The following is a 19946-nucleotide window of genomic DNA, read 5'->3' as shown; positions in this document are numbered from 1 at the left end:
CTCTTCCCTCTCCTTCCCAACTCCCAAGAGATCCCACTGAAAATACAACTACAAAAGGACTCGCCTTCTAGGCTGGACTCCTCATCCTTAGGGCCAGGGGACTGGCAGGCCTCTTCATGGGCCACACGCTCCAGAGGAGTGAAGGGCATATAGAGGCTGCACCGTGGACACGTCCAAAAGCTGCGCAGGCAGTCACTGTACAGGTCTCCCTCACCCTGTGGGGGCACAAGGAAGCAGTGGTCAGAGTGGCCTGTTGGCTGCTGCCCCCTCCCACAGCCAGGAATGAGAGTGACCCCCAACCCAGGAGTTCTTCCTTCTCCCCATCCCTTCCTGGACTCACTGCCAGACAATTAAACGTCAGGAAGTCGCCAATCTTGTAGCCACCTTTCACCTCGTTGGGCAGCAGTGGCACCCCCTGGAAGAAGCTGGGCAGCCCTTCTACCTCTGCAGGGGCCATCTGAGGCCCTCCATACAGGTTCTGCTGCTCCAGAAGGGTCATTCGCCGGAGGCTGTACTGGACCTACAGGGACACCAAAGATGTCTAGACCAGCAGCAGAGGGGCTGAGGCCCTGCTCCCTGACTGGCAGCGGCATCCGCAGCAAGGAGGCTTCTCCCCCGCCCCTCGCACCCACCAGCAGAGCTCTCCTCGCCAGACAACAGCCTAGCAGGTTCGGCCAGCCTCCACCTGTCTCCCAACGGGCAGAGCCACACACCTCTGTCTTCAGGAAGCTCAGCAGCTCGCGTGTAAGTTGGCGCACCTCCAGGGTGCTAGATGGTGTCTCTGCCTCTGCCTCTGCCTCTGCCTCTGCCTCTGCCTCTGCCTCTGCCTCTTCCTCTTCCACAGCTCGGCCTGCCCGTCGCCCCAGACACCTGTCCAGCACTTCATCCCAAGAGGCCCTGAGACGCAGGGCCATGCTGAGCATCCGCACAGCTGTCTCTGCCGCAGGGACTTGGAGCTCAAGCCAGGAGTCAGCAACAATGCGCGTGCAGTCAGCATTGGTGTCGAGAGACTGAGCCAAAAGCAATAGTGCCTGGGGAGAAGAGCAGGAGAAAAGCCCTGGGATTTCAAAAGGAGAGGAACAAAGGCTGGAGGCCAGGTGCGCGGCCTGCCTCGCTCCAGAGCCCGCTCACCTGCAGTGCCGGTAGGCGGAGGCAGTTCACGAGGTAGGGCTTTTGGGTCTCCAGCAGTGAGACGAAAGGCAGGATTTGGTGGTAGCTGCTGAGCCTCTCCTTGGCATCTGTGGACCAGAAGACCACTCCCTCAGGTTCCTCTGAAAGCCTCCTCTCGTCCTTCCCAACCTCAGAAGGGGCTCTGAGAAGTCTAGACATTCTGGGCCTTGGGCCAGACTAGCTCACCACCCTTGACCACCCTCCAGCCAAACTAGCCATAACGGAAGAGGAAATTTTACCGGAACCGTTTGCTCCTGCTTGCAATTTCCTCTTCTCAGCTGCTTCAACGCGACCCTTTACCTGACCCAGGGCTCCCAACTGCCTTGCCTTGCCTTGCACGGAGGAGCACGCAGGCTCCACACAGGTGCAGACCCAGAAGAAAGGCAGCGCCTGAGCAGCAGCGCCCGGTCTTCTCACTGGCCACGTGCAGTGGCCAGACTTGGTAACTGCTGCCTGCCAAGAACCCCCCCCCCATACACAGGATAGGCTCACGAAGCAGCACGAAGACACGGCTTACTTACAGTAACTGTGATTTGTTGAACAAGCCACAACAGAATGGACTCGCACAGTGTAACAAGCAAAAACCACCCACATTATGTTCCTGGACGATGTATGAACCCAGACATGTACGTATTCAACCCTCTGCCATCAAGCTATGTAATCCCAGTCCAGCTAGAATAAGAGTACTGACATGGGAAGCTGAAAGCCAAAAGCAGAATTTCAGAGAAGTCCTTTTCCTTTCCTACAATTCTAATACAATATAGCAATCCCCCCCCCACAGTAAAATTCTTTCAAAAGTAAACCATTACCACTGCTGCAAAGTCAGACTGAAGACGCAAAGCGAGGAGAGAGACTTTCACGTGATTTAGCACTTCAGGTTGCCAGTAACCCTTTGGATTTTCACTGATTCAGTTTACAAGACTACGGGTGTTGAGGGTCTTCAAACAGGCCACAGCCCAACAATTTCACCTCCTCCTTCCTTTCCATCTGCGTTTCATGCGAACGTATTTCTCTTCCATATCTTAGTTCCCTACGTGGGACTATATCCCATTCCAGTGCCATACAGATAAACTTGAGGTCACAGAATCAGACTTTTCATATCGCTGACAAATCTCTCTCTCATAGTCCCAGTGCATTTAAAAACTGCCCCTCTGAATATTTAGCACATTATCTCCCACGGTATTGATCTGGCAGGGTTGGCACGCTTCGGATTCCTTTGATTAAACAATGCCATCCATCAGGACCCCAGAAGTGCACCTTCTCTGCCACAGCACCTGCCCGCTGGAATGAGGTCCCCCTGAGAACTGGAAGCCCTCTACCCAGCTGGTGTTCCCCCAGTCTTTGGTGAAGGTGAGCGAAACCCCCTTGGATCGTGTGGATTTCTTACATTTTTTCATTCCTGTCCAGGTTTTGTCATTTTAAAAAACAAAATAAAAAAACTTTACCATTTTTTATTCTTTATTTTTGTTTCCTTTTTAAAATGTGTCTATTTGTGAGCCATGCAGAGTCATTGGGAAGCATACTAATTAAGTAAATAAATAACTAAATAATATTGCCTTTTTGCATGGCTTTCTGCTACCTCTGCAAAATACTTAGATGGTTCTGGAATGAGGCCATGAGATTCTTTAAGGGGATATAGAACTCTGATCCCTGCTTTGCTGGAGTTCTTCTCTTCCAACCTGGGGAACTTCCACTGGGGAGTCATTTTCACCATTTGCTGTTTGTGTTTGTGCTTTCTGTCTTTTCTCTGCAAAAAGTATGTTGCTTACAGCACAAGATCATAATCTAGTTATAGATACTGGTCAGTGAGTACTCTCAATTTTAAAAAAAGGAAGTTTCTACTTCATCTGGGGTCAAATGCATGTAACACATACACCAGTTCTCAGAACACTGGTCTGTGGTCAAAGACTACCTGGAATGATTACATAATAAATCTCCTACAATATAAATAACCCAGCCATGCAATTGTATGCCAGTCCCAAACCCGGATAAATGGGGAGGGTGGAAGAAAGACCTAGCAACCTACATGTAAAAACCTCACCAAGAAAATTTTATGGACAGGCTCTCAAATGATTCAGTTATGGTGCCCCATGGTAGGACCCCCAGGCCAGAAGGTATCTAACAAGCTGCTGGGGAAGAGCGAGGACGTGCAGTGAACAGTCAAGGCATCAATGGCGCACTTGATGGCGAACCCAGCAGGAACCAGGGTCCGCGCTGCACGAAGACACACCGGATAGCAATGTGGAATGCCCAAGGAATGAGCCGGCGTACATCGGGTATCATCAAATGCGAGATGGCCAGGTTGAAAATCAACCTCCTTGCCGTCAGTGAGCTACGCGGGATAGACAATGGCTATTTCCAGTCTGAGGAATTCATTGTTATTACTCAGGACATGACACCAGGAAAATGAATGGAGTGGCATTTCTCACAAGCACGAAAGTTTATGCCCAAGCAGTGGAAATCTTCTGGATGGTAAACAATCGCATTATGACCATCCGAATCTGTGCCAAGCCCCTTAAAATCACAGTTGTCCAAGTCTATGCCCCAATGACTGATACAACAAAGCTTGAAATAGAGGGTTTCTATGCCAGCATCGAAAAAACTTTGAAGCAAGTGTCCCAAAAAGACATTGTTTACATACTGGGTGATTTTAATGCAAAAGTTGACAGCCAAGCAGAATCAGGCATCACTGGCAGCTTTGGGCTTTGGGAGAGGAATGATGCAGGCAATCGGGTACAATTTTGCCATGAAAATCAATTTGAATCATGAGCACAAGTGTCGCTTATACACTTGGACCTCACCAAATAAGCTACACCATAGTCAGATTGACTCTGTCCTATGCAGCCATTGATGGACCACTTCAGTCCTCGATGTCAAGACGCATCCGGGTGCCGACTGCAGTTCAGATCATGAATTGTTGGTGGCCACGATCAGAGCCAAATTACACAGCATCAAAAAGGCAGCACCACCCAAAAAGTCTGACATCACCAAAACCCCTTCCACATATGCCACTGAGGTAAAAAATAGGTTTGAACTGCTGGGCACTGCTGAGAAGATGCCCAACAAACTGTGGCAGGAAATTAAATCGACCGTCATTGGAACAGCGGTTGAACACATACCGTAGAAGGAGCCAGGGAAAAAGCGCAGGCGTTTCTCAGATGAAACCATCGGACTAGCCAAGCAAAGAAAAGCAGCCAGAGCAGCAGGCAAGCGGGAGGAAGCAAGGAGACTGAATGCGGATTTCCGAAGAGCAGCAAGGAAAGACAGCGAAGTTTGCTGGGACCAGCGTTGCAAGAGGTAGGACTGCACGAAGGCCCACATCAGGAATCCATCTGCGCAAGTCAAAAGGATTCAAACACCATTTACCGCTCATAAAAGCATCATCAAAATCAAGCAAGGGAAAGAACTGGCCGACTAACAAGGTGTCAAGAACAGATGGCGAGAATATACAGAAGAGCTATATGCCAGCAGCAAAGAGGCCCAGCCTCCTCAGGATGAGGAGGAAAGGGATGCAGAAAGGGAACCAGCCATCTTTCAGGAAGAAAGTTGTGTGGACAATGAGCCAACTGCCAAACGACAAGGCCCCAGGTGCTGGTACCATCCCTGCAGAATTGCTGTGGCCTGTACCACCCACAACCATCACAGCCTTGTGCCAGAAAGTTTGGGAAACGAACACATGGCCACAGAGTTGGAAATGATCAACGTTCATTCCATTGCCAAAAAAGGGCAACTCCAAGGACTGCTCCAATTACCACAAAATTGCCCTCATTCCTCATATTAGCAAGATTCTCCTTAAGATCATACAACGTCTGGCACCGACCATCAAAAGGGAATTACCAGATGTTCAAGCTGGCTTCAGAAGGGGGTCATGGTGTCAGGTTCGGTCAGCACGAGGCTTCAGGGAAGCACGGGGTTGCAGGGAAGCTCGCAACCAGACCACGCGGAATCCACCGGCGGTAGCTAGCGGGGAAAAGAGGAACCGAAAGCGCCGCTAATTAACGAGCCACCTGCGGCCAGCTAAACAGGAAAACCGCAGCGGAAGCTTTTAATTATGAACTGATAACGGCGCGAGCAAGCAAGGAACGGGGCCGCAGGGCAGCGAAACAAGATCGCAACGCAGCACAGAACCCGCGGGTCTGCACGTAGCAGGGAGGGGCCAACCCAGCCGGAGGGGGACTGGCAATCAAGGACAATGGACTCTGACCGACCCTGCCATCATGAACGATCAGGGGGGACATTGGGGGGCCTAATAGCCCACAGCCGCAACGCGATCACGAGGCGGGAAAAAGCGCGGGAAGGGGGGAATATAACAAGTGATGCAATTGTACCAAGCCAGTCCTGGCTTTGCTTGTGACTACTACGTTACGCATGAGTAAACCTTCTTTGTGAACGACACGTGTCACGAGAGTTTCTCTGTCGAACAGGGCAAATCTCACATAAAGCCAGGACTCACCGTCAGCGCTACCCGGTACCACCGAGGAGCGTTTTCTTTCTCAATACAGGCATGACCAGCGACGAGGAATCCGTGGGTCAGCTGGAGCGCGAGGGATCCAGGCTCGCGGAAGGGCGGTCGGAGCCGCCCGGGAGCGACGGGGCAGCGGCCAGGGCCGGGCGCACTCCATCCGAGCGGTGGTCGATGGGCGTGAACCAAGGACCAGACGATTCGGGCGTTACGATGACCCGGGGTTCGGGGTTCCGGAACCGTGAGTGGAGCGAGAAATTCGCCCGACTAGAGGAGAGAGTCGAGCGACGCCTAGACGCCGTGGAGGCGATGCTCCAGACCCTACTACAGAGAGTGGGGCCACCGGCGGTGAACGAGGAGGCGAGCGACAGGGGGGCGGTCCGACACCCCCGCCGGCACCACCCACGGCGCCCCGGTCGGAGGACCAACGGGCGGCAGACGCCCTGAGACTTCGAGGTATCACTGGGAAGTTCTCAGGGGACCCCGAACAGCTGCCGCACTTTCTGACGCACGTCAGGGGGTTCATGCAGAGGGGTGGTCACCTATTCGCTAGAGACGAGGACAGGGTATCCTACGTGGCCGAGCTGCTAGATGGCCAAGCCGCCAGCTGGGTGATCGGGCTGTACGATGCCAACGCGGCGGAACTACGGAGTTTCCCGGACTTCATGCAGGCGCTCCGGGACAGATTCGAGGACACATTGAGCGCCAAGCGGGCGGAGGACGACATCCTACAATTCAGGCAGCGGGGCAAATCGGTATCGGAATATGCCCTGGAGTTCCGGAGGTTGGCCGAGAAGCTCGCGGACTGGCCGGAGTCCCTGAAGGTGAAGTATTTTAAGAGGGGACTCAACCCAGAGATCCTGGAACGGGCACTGGGGCGGGACGACCCGGCCACAGTGAAGGATTGGATCTGGCTGGCCGGAACGGCGGAATCGGCGTGGCGGCAGATCCAACAGAGCACAAGACGACGGGACCAGACGAGGGACCGGCCGAGGGAGAGGACCCCCGAGGAGAGACGGAGCGGTCGACGGCAGTCCACCGGGAGGCGAGAGGCGACCAGAGCCCCGAATCTGAGCTTCCGATGCGGAGGCAGAGGCCACCGAGCGGCGCAGTGCCCGACGGAGCGGGAAGGCGCCCCACCACGGCCCGAAGTCAAAACCCCGCGTGCGAACGGGAAAAGGACCGGTGACCGACCGCGGAAGGGGGCAGTGGCGGCGGTGACCGAGAAAGGACGCGGGGGTGGTCGACCCCGGAGACAGCATCCTCCGGAGAGGACTCGGAGCCGGCGGGAAACGAGGCGCGCTCGCACTGAACGGCGTCCCAGTGCGAGCAGGGAGTCGAGGCGCGCGGACCCAATAGGAGACGAGGACTGCCCACCGTTCCGGGTGAGGATACACGTCCGGGGGTGAGATCCGGAGGGAGGCGCAGCTACGGGCGCTACTGGACTCGGGCTGCACCCACTGCTTGATGCACCCAGCGGTGGTCTCGGGGCTCGGGCTACAGCTGAGGCGCCTCCGGGAGCCCATTTCATTCAGCCAGTTAGATGGCACGCTGGCAGGGGGGGGGCCAGCTCAGTATTACACCGAGCCGGTCCAGATGACGATCGGGAGTCACCGGGAAGAACTGAGGTTCGTGGTGGTCCCGGTGGCCGACTACGCGGTGGTACTCGGCTTGGCGTGGCTGCGGCGGCGGAACCCACGAGTCGACTGGACGGCGGAGGCAGTGCGGTTCGGGGTCGACAGACCGGCGAGGGGCGAGAGCAGAGGGGACCGAGCCGTGGAGACGGAGGCAGCCGCAACCACCGGCGGACAAGCGGAGGGTCCAGGACACCGGGAGACGGGGCGAGAGCAGATGGGGCCCGAGACCCGGGCGGCAACAGCAACAGCAGCAGCAGCAGCGCCGGGACCCCGGAGACCCGCCACGATCCCGAGGCGAGGGGAGGCAGCGGCGACTGGCGAGGCGACCGCAAAGCGAGGGGCCGGACCCGGGGAACCCCCGACGGGCGGCGGAATCCCGAGGCAGTATCGAGACCTGGCGGCAGCGTTCGGGGAGAAGGAGTCTGACCAGCTCCCACCACACCGGCCCAGTGATTGCGCCATCGAGCTAGAGCCAGGAGCGACCCTGCCTAAGCCAAAAATGTACTCCCTGTCGAGGAGGGAGATGGGAGCCCTGCGCGAGTTCATAGACAAGAACCTAGCACGGGGATTCATCCAACCCGCGAAGTCACCATTAGCGGCCCCGGTGTTATTCCGGGAGAAGAAGGACGGCTCGCTCCGTATGTGCGTAGACTACCGGGGGCTGAACGCAATCAGCACGGAGTACAAATACCCCCTCCCCCTGATGAAGGACTTGATGTCGCATCTGTCGAAGGGGAGGGTGTTCACAAAACTGGACTTGCGCGAAGCCTACTTCAGAGTTAGGATCCGCGCAAAAGATGAGTGGAAGACGGCGTTCAACACCCCGCTCGGAAGCTACCAGTTTTCCGTGATGCCGTTCGGATTAAAAGGGGCCCCGGGGGTATTTATGCAGCTAATTAATGAGGTGCTGCACGACCTACTCTACCGGGGCGTCCTGGTCTACCTGGACGACATCCTCATCTACACCGAGACCCTGGCGGAGCACGTGAGCCTGGTGCGCACGGTGCTCCAGAGACTGCTGAAGGCACAGCTGTACGCAAAGCTCTCGAAATGCGAGTTCCATCGAGAGCAACTAGACTACCTCGGCTACCGAATATCCAGCCGGGGAATTGAGATGGACCCGGCGAAAGTAAGGGATGTCCTGGGCTGGGAAGCGCCGCGAACCCGGAGGCAACTCCAAAGCTTCCTAGGGTTTGCGAACTTCTATCGTCAGTTCATCCCGAACTTCGCCCAAATCGCCCTTCCCCTAACCGACCTGCTAAAAACCAAGGGCACTGGGAAACCCCCAAGCCCAGCATGGCACTCGCGTGGACTGCAGAATGCCAGGGGCGTTTGAGGAACTAAAACAGCGGTTCACCGCGGAGCCGATCCTGCGCCATCCCGACCCAGACCGGCGGTTTATAATCCAAGTGGATGCATCAGACGTGGCAACGGGAGCAGTCCTGCTCCAACCCAGCCCGGAGGGGCCATCCACCCGTGCGCCTACGCCTCCCGCAAATTCACCGAGACGGAGAGGAGGTGGATGGTGTGGGAGAAAGAGGCGTACGCGGTCAAGTGGGCGCTGGCCACGTGGAGGCATCTACTGGAGGGGGCAACTGAACCGTTCGAGGTGTGGACGGACCATAAGAACCTCGAGGCCCTGAAGACCCCGCGTAAGCTATCCCCCAAACAGGCACGGTGGTCCCAATACTTCGGGAGGTTCAGGTTCACACTGAAACACATCCCCGGGAAGCGCAACTTCTTAGCGGATGGACTGTCTCGCATGCCCCAACACGCCAGCCTACGGGAGGAGATCGTGGACTCCGTCATCCCCGCCAGCAGGCTGGCTGCAAAGGCGGTGACCCGAAGCCAGACCAAGGGGGAGCGACGGGACGCAGCGTCTGAAGTAAGGCAAGGGTTCGCGGAGGCAGCGGAGCGGGACGGTTGGCTCAAGCAGAACCGAGAGGCGCTAACCGGCCAAGAGGGGTTGTGGTGGCACGAAGGAAAGCTGTACGTGCCCGAGGGTTGCCGACGGGAGGTCATGGAGAGAGCCCACGACAGCCGGAGCGCGGGGCATTACGGCTTCGTAAAGACACTCCACTTAATCCGGCGGCAGTTTTGGTGGCCCACGCTCCGGAAGGACGTGGAGGCGTACTCGGGGGGTTGCCCGGTGTGCGCAACAGCGAAAGGAGCCAAAGGCAAACCTAGAGGCCTACTCCAGCCGGTAGCGGAACCCGACGGGCCTTGGCAAGAGGTCGCCATGGACTTCATAGTGGAGCTCCCGGAGAGTAAGGGGAAGACCGCCATTTGGGTGGTCACGGACTTATTCTCCAAACAAGCGCACTTTGTAGCGTGCCGGCGAGTCCCCACGGCCGAGGGGCTGGCGAAACTGTTCGTGCAACATGTCTACCGACTCCACGGCGCACCTCGACGTATCGTCAGCGATCGGGGCGGCAACTTCATCGCGCGGTTCTGGCGGGAGTTCCTGAAGCGGGTGGGGACGAAACAAGCCCTATCCTCCGCGGCGCACCCGCAGACGGACGGAGCCACGGAACGCCTGAACGGGGGCTCGAACAGTACCTGCGCTGCTACGTGGGGCACCAACAGGACGATTGGGCGGAGCTACTACCATTCGCGGAGGTGGCATACAACAACGCCGTCCACAAGAGCACCGGGTTCTCTCCGTTCAAAGTAGCCACCGGGAGAGATTTCGTCCCCATGCCGGAGCTGCCTCAGCCGGAATCCCAGATCAACTCCCTGGACGCCTGGTTCGCCCAAATCGACGAGACCCGGCGAGCGGCGCACGCGGCATTGCAAAGAGCCAAAGCCGACTACAAGAAGCACGCGGACCGCAAGAGGCTCCCCGAGGAACAGTGGAAAGTGGGGGACCAGGTGTATCTGTCAACCAAAAACCTAAAGACGCACCAGGCATCGAAAAAACTCAGCCCGAGGTTTGTGGGGCCGTTCCCCATTTCGGAGATCATCAATCCGGTGACCGTCAGGCTGACGCTCCCGAAAAGCCTCGGGAAGATCCACCCGGTGTTCCATTGCAGCCTGCTAAAGTTGCACCAGCCGGGGAACGCCTGGCACAAGGCGGAGGGAGTACCACCACCCATCATGGTCGGGGGGGAGCAGCATTTCGAAATCAACCGGATACTGGACGCCCGGAGGCACAAGGGGCAGACCCAGCTCCTAGTGCAATGGAAACATTTCCCCAAGTCCCACAGCGAATGGGTGAGTAAAACCCACATAAGGGCGCCGGACCTAGTGCGGGACTTTTACAGTAAATACCCCGGGAAGCCGAAATAGGACCGAGGGGGGGGAGTTGTCGTCAGGGGGGCGGCATGTCAGGTTCGGTCAGCACGAGGCTTCAGGGAAGCACGGGGTTGCAGGGAAGCTCGCAACCAGACCACGCGGAATCCACCGGCGGTAGCTAGCGGGGAAAAGAGGAACCGAAAGCGCCGCTAATTAACGAGCCACCTGCGGCCAGCTAAACAGGAAAACCGCAGCGGAAGCTTTTAATTATGAACTGATAACGGCGCGAGCAAGCAAGGAACGGGGCCGCAGGGCAGCGAAACAAGATCGCAACGCAGCACAGAACCCGCGGGTCTGCACGTAGCAGGGAGGGGCCAACCCAGCCGGAGGGGGACTGGCAATCAAGGACAATGGACTCTGACCGACCCTGCCATCATGAATGATCAGGGGGGACATTGGGGGGCCTAATAGCCCACAGCCGCAACGCGATCACGAGGCGGGAAAAAGCGCGGGAAGGGGGGAATATAACAAGTGATGCAATTGTACCAAGCCAGTCCTGGCTTTGCTTGTGACTACTACGTTACGCATGAGTAAACCTTCTTTGTGAACCACACGTGTCACGAGAGTTTCTCTGTCGAACGGGGCAAATCTCACACATGGCACTCGCGACCATATTGCAAATCTACGCTGGATCATGGAAAAATCTCAGTATCAAAAGAACATCTACATCTGCTTTATTGACTACAATAAATTTGATTGTGTTGATCATGACAAGCTATGGAGAGCCATGGAAGACCTGGGGTTGCCAAAACATCTGGTGAAGTTGGTGCAGTCACTGTACACAAATCAGGAAACCAGTCTGTGAACACCATATGGAGACACTGATTGGTTCAAGATAGAGAAAGGAGTGCGACAAGGTTGCATTCTTTCACCTTCCTTATTCAACCCGTATGCCAAAGTAATCATGAGGAAGTTGAACTTGAAGAATTAACAGTCAGAGTAAAGACTGGAGGAAGGAACATCAATGATCTTCAACGTGCTAATGACGCTCTCTCCTCTCAAAAACCAAAGGCCTGAAACATCTGATCAAAAGAATTAAAGAAGGAAGCGAGAAACATGGCCTCTTCCTAAACATCAAAAAGACTAAGCTCATGACCACTGTGAGGAATGGAAATGTCAAAATAGCAATTGAGGTGAAGAGACGGAAAGTGTGCAAGGATTCACCTTCCTAGGATCGCAGATTGATCAAAACAGTGAATGCAGTTCAGAAATAAAGCGTAGAATCACACTAGGTTGCACAGCAATGAGCATGAATCAAATATGGAAAATTGTTGTACACCGCCCAGAGTCACCTTGTGTGAAACAGGCGGGCTATATAAATATGATAGACAAATGAATGAATGAATGAATGAATGAATGAATGAATGCAAGAACATCAGCCTGGCAACTAAATGCAGATTAGTTTACACCATCGTGTTTCCCATAGCTACCTATGGTTGCAAAAGTTGAACCATAAAAAAACCAGACAGGAGGAAAATCGACTTGTTCGAGCTGTGATGCTGGAGAAGGCTCCTGCACATTCCTTGGACAGCAAAAGTGACAAACAAGCAAGTTTTGGAGTGTATAAAACCAGATACATCGCTGGAAAGCAAAATCCCAAAATTATGCCTTACTTATTTTGGCCGTGTCATGCAATCAAACTCACTGGAAAAGGCAGTTGTGCTCGGAATGGTCAGCAGTAAAAGGAAACGAGGCCGCCAGAAAACATGGTGGCTAGACACCATCAAAGCCAACACCAACCAGAGCGTAAAACAACTAAAAGAAGCCGTACAAAATCGGAAAATGTGGAGAGAGCTAATCCACAGAATCGCCAAGAATCAGACACGATTGAACGGATAGCGTCATCATCACAATATAAATACGCTGCCAATTCTAAAAAACGTTATCCAAGGTTTATTCCTATGTTTCAAGTCTGGCTGATCTATCCTTTCTGCTTTCCTACTTTCTTTGATGTCAAAACCCGCCTCTGCTCAGGGTGAAGCACTCTGCCAACCCATTTCAAGAAGCAGATCCATCTGCAATTACCCTTTCGCTCAAGGGTAACAGACACAGACCTTTAAATCTAGCAAGTATAACGATATAAATTATAAATAAGCAGCAACAGAAGCTTCAGGTTGATAGGAATACTGCAATGTGCTCTATAGGGGGCTACCCTTGAAGAGTATCTGGAAGCTACATCTGGCTGAAAATACGGCCATGCGGGCAATCCTGGGTGCCCCAAAGATGGCACATTACACCTTTACTGCAGGAGCTGCATTGGGTCCGTTTGCTTCCAGGTCCAATGCAAGGTGTCGGTTATCACCTTAAAACCCTACGTGGCATGGGAGCAGGTTACCTGAGGGGCCGTCTCACCCCCCAGTCAAGCAGAGGGCATGCTGCGGACCCCGTCAACCAATGAATGTCAACTGGCAGGGCCCAGAAGGAGAGCCTTCTCTGCTGTGGCCCCCACCCTACAGAATACCCTCCCCCCAGAGGGGAAGCAGGCCCCTACTCTCTTGACCTTCCAGAAGGCACTCAAGACCTGGCTCTGCCAACTGGCATGGGGCGAGAAGAGGGGCAACCAATCCTGGGGGTGGCTAGCACCTTGAAGATGCTCCCGTATGTTAATATCTTTTCAATCACCAGCACCTTGGAAGATATTATTTATGTATGTATTTGGTTTTATTGTATTTGTATACTATTTTTATTGTATTTTAATTAATATTTATTTGTTTTTATTGTAAACTGCCCAGAGTCATTTCCTCGTGAGATGAGTGGTATCCAGATTTGAAATATAAATAAAATAAGAAAGCACTGCATGAGGTTCATTTTCTCTCCACGCTTCTTTTCCAATAAAATTATTTATTCCTTCTGCCAAATAATCCTGAGTTGAAAAAGTGGGTTGCCCCTCCTTCCATACCATCACAATTTCATATCAAAGTCAGGCTTCAAAACGAGACAGGAACAATTATTTCCAACCGCCAGGGCATACTAGATTACACAGCTGAAAAAAAGATCCCGGAAGAAGGGAAAGGAAAGCTGCTACCAAGAGAGCTGCACGGAAAGGTCTTGAGGTCGCCTGGAGACAGACTCGCCTGAAAGGTGGCTGTCCTCGGGCTTCCCCCTCACCTGTGTCTCTGCCAGGGTTGGGGTCCGAATGCAGCAGCTCTGGGGCATCAGCAAACACGCTGGTGGGGTGCAGGACAACACCAGCTTTCTCTCTCGTGTGGAAGATCTGGAGAGCAAACAACCATGGTTTTTGTATGCTTTTATATGGTACTCTTTGCTTTTGTTTTTAACTGTGGAAGCCACCCAGAGTCACATATGGTACTTGAGATGGGCGGCCCCACAGACTGAAGTAATGGATAAAATAACAAACAAACAAGCAGGGCAGGGAACAGATTAGGAGACAATCGACCTCTTGAAAGCCCAGGGAGACCTGCCTGCCCTCCATGCGTGACTCCAACCCACTCCCCACAGGAGAAGGCTCACGGCTCAGATCTGACCATTAGTAAGATAGACCAGCCAGGGCGGGGGGCAGCAGGGGCACTCGCCTGTTCCGAATTCTTGCGGGTCTCATTGAAGGGGTCTGGGACAGCCAGCTGAGGATAAAGGCCGCGGCCCAGCACTAACTGCAGGAGAGCCAGCTGGCTGGACGAGAGCCCCTGGGCTTCAGAGGCAGCTGCCTGCAGCTCCTCCATGTCATGCCGCAGCTGGAACTTCACATCCTGCAGGGTGACAGCAACACAACCAGACAGCTGCAGAGATAAGCAGCCACACACACACATGCGCACCCCCCCTCCCAGCCACAAGCCCAGGCCCGTGTGGGCCACAGTAGCCAAAGGGCCTCCTAAGACCTTCAGCAGAGCCCCATAGAAGGGTCAGGCCAGCCCCCAATCCAGCCTCCCAACCTTGCAAACATCCACTTCCAGGCGAGGCAGGTAGGCCTCAAACTAGCCTGCCTTCCTATGCTCTTCCAAAGCGACGGGTGCCACCTGGCATTCACTTCAGAAGCCGAGGGTGCCACTGCCTGCCGACCTTCTCTCTGCCACTGAGCTGAGAGGCTTCCCTGGTTCGCAGGGAGCTGCCTGCCGCTCTCCAGAAGTATAAATTGGAAACAGAAAAAGAGGAAGGGGCCCCAGCATCCCTAGAGAAATTGCAAATGTTTGTGGACATGTAAAAAAGCTAGAGAATTTTGGATTCCAATACAAGCCCTGGTTCAGAGTATTCTAAAGATTAATATACAATTGAGACCAGAGGTTTTTCTTTTGGGATTGATGGACAAACAGTTGGAAAAAAGTCATGGAACTTTGTTTTTGTACATAACTGCAGTGAGATTACTGTATGCACGAAGATGGAAAGATTCAGCACTACTCACAATGGAAAAATAACCATTGGTGAAGATGATGGAACTTGCTGAGATGGCCAGATTGACTTGTTTGATCAGAGAAAAGACAGTACCTATGTTTATTGCTGACTGGAAACCCCTTGTGGACTTTTTGCATAAAACAGAAAAAAATGAACTTATGATTTATGATTTTGATGAGGACAGATTGCAGAAAGAAAAGAGCTATGTTGTAACCATAGAGTAAGAGGTAAATTTATGATTGTACTTAAAACTGCTATAAAGATCAGAAGGTACTTCTCTGTATCGTTTTTCCTTTTACTTTTTTTCCCTTTCTTGCACTTTCAGCTTTCTCTTTGATTTCTTTTTCTTCCTTTTTAAAAATCTTTAATAAAAATTACACACACACACACACACACATACGTGCATAATGTTATTAAAGACGTGTGTGTGTGTGTGTGTATCTTTATTAAAGATTTATATATAAAAAAGAGAAATCGCAAATCAACTGGCCCTTGCTCTCACTCGCCCCACCTGGATGTCTAGGCAGGAACTGCCCTTCTCTTCTTCTCCAGATGAAAAGCCAGATCCCTCTTCCTCCTCCTGCAGCCGCAACAGCTTCCGCCGGCGCCCACCCCTGTGCTCATGCTCCCGCTTGAGTCTGCGCAGTTCTCGATGTTCCCGATGCCGCCTCTGTCGAGCATATGAGCTGCTAGTCTGAGCAGCAGGACCCAGCAGCTTGTGGTCCCGGAGCAACTCCTGGTGCAGCAACCGGAAGAAAACAGGACACGCTTGCTGAAGGTTAGATGAGCCCTCTGTGGCACTCTTTCCACCCCACCCTCCTCTTCTCACTGCAAATCACGGTCTTGTGAATGCACACCAAAGAATAGGGCTACTTCTCTGTTCCACATCACCACCACCACCACCACCACACACCTCAGAAGCTCCCTGTCACCAGGCTTCCAGCTTCTTCTGCTTACCAGCCAGTCCACACCCACTGCCCTTCTGGACCGACACCAACCTGAAACTGGCGCCGCAGATTGGCTGCCTCGTAGAGCCGATGCTCCTCCAGGCCCCGACGCCGGCACCACCGGTGGGATCCACTGCAATTGGCAGCTTTCTCCTGCCAGCCAGACCAGAAGGGCAGGAAACACCATCAGGCCACTTGCACAAGAGAAGCCCAGCCTGCATGACTCATAAAAGGTCCTTGCTTTGGGGAGAGCAAGTCCCAGCTCCACCCACCAAGCAAGAGGCACGCGTGCCACCAAAGCACTTCCTTCTTGCCTGGGAGCAGGATGGAGCTTGGCGGAAAAAAAGCTACCTCCAATGTAGAGTCAACTGCCAGAGTCCGTGAACTGAGCACTCTCCTTCCTAGGCAGCTGAAAGAGCAGCCTTTATTTCCCAAGATGGATGCAAGGGGGAAATGCCAAGATAAGGTTCAGGGAACCCAGGAGAAAAATCCTTGAACAAACGCCCTGGGCTGGAAAAGGAGCCTTCAAGGAGAACCTCCAGATCGGTCCTCCACTGGCTCTTGAGGAATACATAGCCCTGGAAGGGAAGGAGCAGGAAGGACCGGGAGGCTGAACTATTCAAGCTGCATCCGTGGCACTTCCCAGCACCCCCTTGCCCCACCTACCTGAACCCAGGCATTGAAGATGTTGAGAAGAGTCAGGGGGTCTCCCAGCGGGCTCCCCAGACTCTGCCGGGCAACCAACCAGTCCAAGCTGCTGCATCCACCGCCCCTGCGCAGGAAGGGAGAGGGCACGCTGAGGACAGCTGCAATGGTGAGCGTGGGGGCGGCCAGGTCCAAGAGTGTCCCCAACACCAGCATTTTCCCTGCAGATGGACAGACTGCATGAGCCAGAAGGCGGGGCCCACCAGGGCAGCCATTCCTCCCTGCCACTGCCACTGCCTCCTCCCTTCCTCGGCACGGAGGGAACAGAAGGACCCCACCCAGGCTTTCTGCCAAAATTCAGCGCAATCTCCTCAAGGTGTGCCCTGTGCAGAGCCATCGGTTCCAGTCCTGCAGGAATGAGCGGAAGGCACACTGGCCAGGTTCCAAGACAACGAGGGGTCTGGAAGCAGCCCAGCAAACAACCTGCTTCAAACTTCAAACAGCCAGGCCGAAAAGCCTTGTTCCACAGTGACCCGCTGTGCCCATCATTTACCAATCACCACATCGACTGGCAGCTCAGCCAGGAGAGTCCCAATCGGTGTGAGGCCCTCTGCCGAGTCCAGGGCACCCTGATGCTTTAGGTAGCCCACCGCTGCTTCCAGGCTGGCCTGAGGGGGCGGCTCCAGGAAAGGGAACACTCGGGGATCGCCCAGGCCCATGCTCTTCATCTGGGAACAGAGGGCAGAACGTGGATGGCTTCACTTCAGCTGAGCAGTCAACACTGAAGCAGCGCCAAAGCCAGAGGTGGCCCAAAATGGTCCAGACTCTTCTGCCCTAGTTATGACCAACTCTTTTCTGCCCATCATATGCTGCTGCTTTCCTGCCTGCATTTTCCCCAAAGCCCCCATCTCTAAAAAGATTGGAGCTCCTCCTTAAGGCTCGGGGAAAACTGGTGAGTCCATAAATTTGTTAAGGGAGACACAGAAGGACCAGATAGGCCTTTTGAAGACATCTCTGGGGTCCAGAACCAGGCCAATTGGCCACGGGTCTCCAGAGTCCAGATGGGAAACAGCTTTTCTCCACACATTTACTCACCCTACCCCATACCAGGAATGGAACTTGGGGCCACCAACAAGACAGGGTCCCACTCTCAAACAAGGGTGGCAGTGGTGGCTCTGAGACCCTCAAAGAAAGCCCTCCACCAGCAGCAGAACAGCCAAGAACGAGCTTTCTGCATCTGGATGTCAAAACCCCTTCTCATCCCGGAACTGCATGCCCAGAGTATTAATACATTTGCACAGCCTACAGTCCTTCCCTTTGCAACAATTATTTGGCAGTTTAAGGTGCGCTGGAGGAAGCAGAGGTCTTCCTTGTGATTCCTCCGGCACATAGCCCTGAATCTACTAATGTAGCCACTGCGGAGCAGACCCACCTGTAAAATCAAGGCATCCAGCGCCACCCGCTGGATCTCTGGCACTGGATAGGGGGCAAAATTGTCATAGTCTGATTCAGCATAGAGACGGTAGCAGACCCCTGGCCCAGTCCGGCCTGCCCGGCCCTTGCGTTGCTCGGCACTGGCTCGGCTGATCCAGAACTCCTGCAGGCGCCGCAGTTTGGCCTTTGGGTCATAGCTTAGCTCTTTCACCTTTCCTGAAAAGAAGGGGGGTGGGGGAGAAGACCATGAGGAAGAGAAGGGGAAGAGAGCCACGTCAGGGTTCCCCATGAAAAACTTTGGAGAGAGAGATATCAAAGCAGGTGTTCCGAGAGCAGAGTTGTTCACCAGCAAAGCCCAGAGCCCAACCGCTGAAGGGAAATCCCGCCATATTCTTCTTTTGGCTTCCAACAGTCATCGTGATCAGGATTTCAGGCAGGCCACTCAACTGAGACAGTCTCTCATGCTTCTACCCCCAGATCAGTATGGGCCCTTTTGGACCCCTCAGTAGCATTTGATATATTGGATCATTGGACGCCATTGTCTAGGCCATTGGTTCTCAACGGGGGCAGTACCGCACCCCGGGGGGCGGTGGGAGGATGCTGAGGGGCGGTGAACTTGTTTTGGGCAGTAGGGGGGCGGTAGGCATGTTTTGGGCGGTAGAGGGGCGATGAGCATGTTTTGGCATTCGAACTTAATTTTAAAACTCCCCCAAAAATTTATTAAATCGATTATCTGGTTTACACCATTTGTACCAGCAATAAAACGAACTTACGCAACGGCTGCCCTCACGCACTTCTAAGAATGGTGAGACGAATTTGTATTCTAGGTAGGATGACCTTGAAGAACTCAACACTACGATTCTTCTCCGATCCCAACCAGCACAGCACATGCGTCAGCTGTCTTCCCGCGCAATTAATCGCAGCACGTGCATTGAGCGTCCTTTCAATATGAATGTTTGATTTGACCCGTGTTTCTTGAGTTGGTTTTCGTTTGCTTCATTTCTGTTTTTTCCCCTCAGTTTCGATTTACTTTCATTGTTTATTTGGCCAGTTGGCTAGGTAAGTACACTTATTAGTTCTTTATCGTGGTTGTGAATTATTAATTTTGAGAAATAGTTATCTTTCCCTCATCATATTTTGCAGCCGCCAACGATGTCGGTTAATAAAAAGAAGTGTCGTCAATACAGTTCCACGTACTTGAAGTTCGGATTTGTTCCTTCGCCGTCGAACTCGCAACTACCCATGTGTTTACTTTGTAACAAAGTGTTATCTAATGAGGCAATGAAACCGTCTTGTTTGCAGGAGCAGCTGCAAAAAATTCATCCTGACAAACAAAATAAAGGTTTGTCGTTTTTCACGAACATCAGGGACAAGTTTCTGAAGGCACCGTCTGTCTCAGGCTTATTAGCAACCTCATCAAAAAAATGCGACAATGGTTGATAGCCTCTTATATCAAAATTAATTGCTAAATCGGGGAAAGCTCATACCATCAGCGAAGAGTTGATACTGCCGGCTGTCAAGGAAGTTTTAGAAACGGTTTTACACCATCCAGCCGCATCCAATGTTATAAAAAATGTCCCATTAAGCAATGATACAATGCGACGACGAATTGATGAGATGGCTGAAGATATTGAAGCTTCCTTATGCAAACTTTTGATACCCACCGAATTTTCTCTTCAGGTTGATGAATCAACCTTGCCAAGTACTAATGAGGCTTTACTGTTAGCGTACATCCGGTTTGTGAAGGAAGGAAAAATTATTCAAGAGATGCTTTTTGCAAGAAGCTTGATTGCAGATACTAAAGGTGAATCTATTTTTAATACTGTCAAAGATTATTTTAAAGAGAAAAATATTCCTCTTGCAAACATTATGTCTGTTGCCACCGATGGAGCTCCTGCAATGGTGGGTCGTCATCGTGGGTTCATCGCCCTTTTGAAGAAAGAGGTACCAGGTATTTTAGCTGTTCACTACGTGATTCATAGACAGCATTTAGTTGCAAAAAACCTCAGC

The 19946-nt window shown here is 53.1% G+C and overlaps 1 protein-coding gene across 8 annotated transcripts in view; it reads right to left on the bottom strand.

The window, feature by feature from the left end:
* The window catches only part of DHX34 (DExH-box helicase 34), a 55769-nt gene that overhangs the window by 30191 nt on the left and 5632 nt on the right, over window positions 1-19946 (bottom strand). For 7 of the 8 annotated variants that reach the window (XM_088150981.1, XM_088150978.1, XM_088150977.1 and 4 more), the window contains exons 4-15: window positions 17935-18152; window positions 17056-17230; window positions 16524-16723; window positions 15909-16010; window positions 15422-15646; window positions 14097-14270; window positions 13672-13777; window positions 4290-4502; window positions 1132-1238; window positions 714-1031; window positions 341-520; window positions 65-215 (exon numbers count right to left, since the gene is read on the bottom strand). In XM_088150981.1, the coding sequence (XP_088007107.1) occupies window positions 65-215; window positions 341-520; window positions 714-1031; window positions 1132-1238; window positions 4290-4502; window positions 13672-13777; window positions 14097-14270; window positions 15422-15646; window positions 15909-16010; window positions 16524-16723; window positions 17056-17230; window positions 17935-18152 (2169 nt within the window). The remainder of the gene's footprint in view (window positions 1-64; window positions 216-340; window positions 521-713; window positions 1032-1131; window positions 1239-4289; window positions 4503-13671; window positions 13778-14096; window positions 14271-15421; window positions 15647-15908; window positions 16011-16523; window positions 16724-17055; window positions 17231-17934; window positions 18153-19946) is intronic. The other variant, XM_088150983.1, reaches the window with a different exon arrangement.

Source organism: Python bivittatus, unplaced genomic scaffold (genome assembly GCF_059951505.1).
Source record: "Python bivittatus isolate LINGU-HERP-01145 unplaced genomic scaffold, Pbiv_v1 ctg000620_np1212, whole genome shotgun sequence".
In the NCBI taxonomy this organism is placed as follows: Eukaryota; Metazoa; Chordata; class Lepidosauria; order Squamata; family Pythonidae; genus Python; species Python bivittatus.
This window is presented reverse-complemented; position numbering and strand designations above follow the sequence as displayed.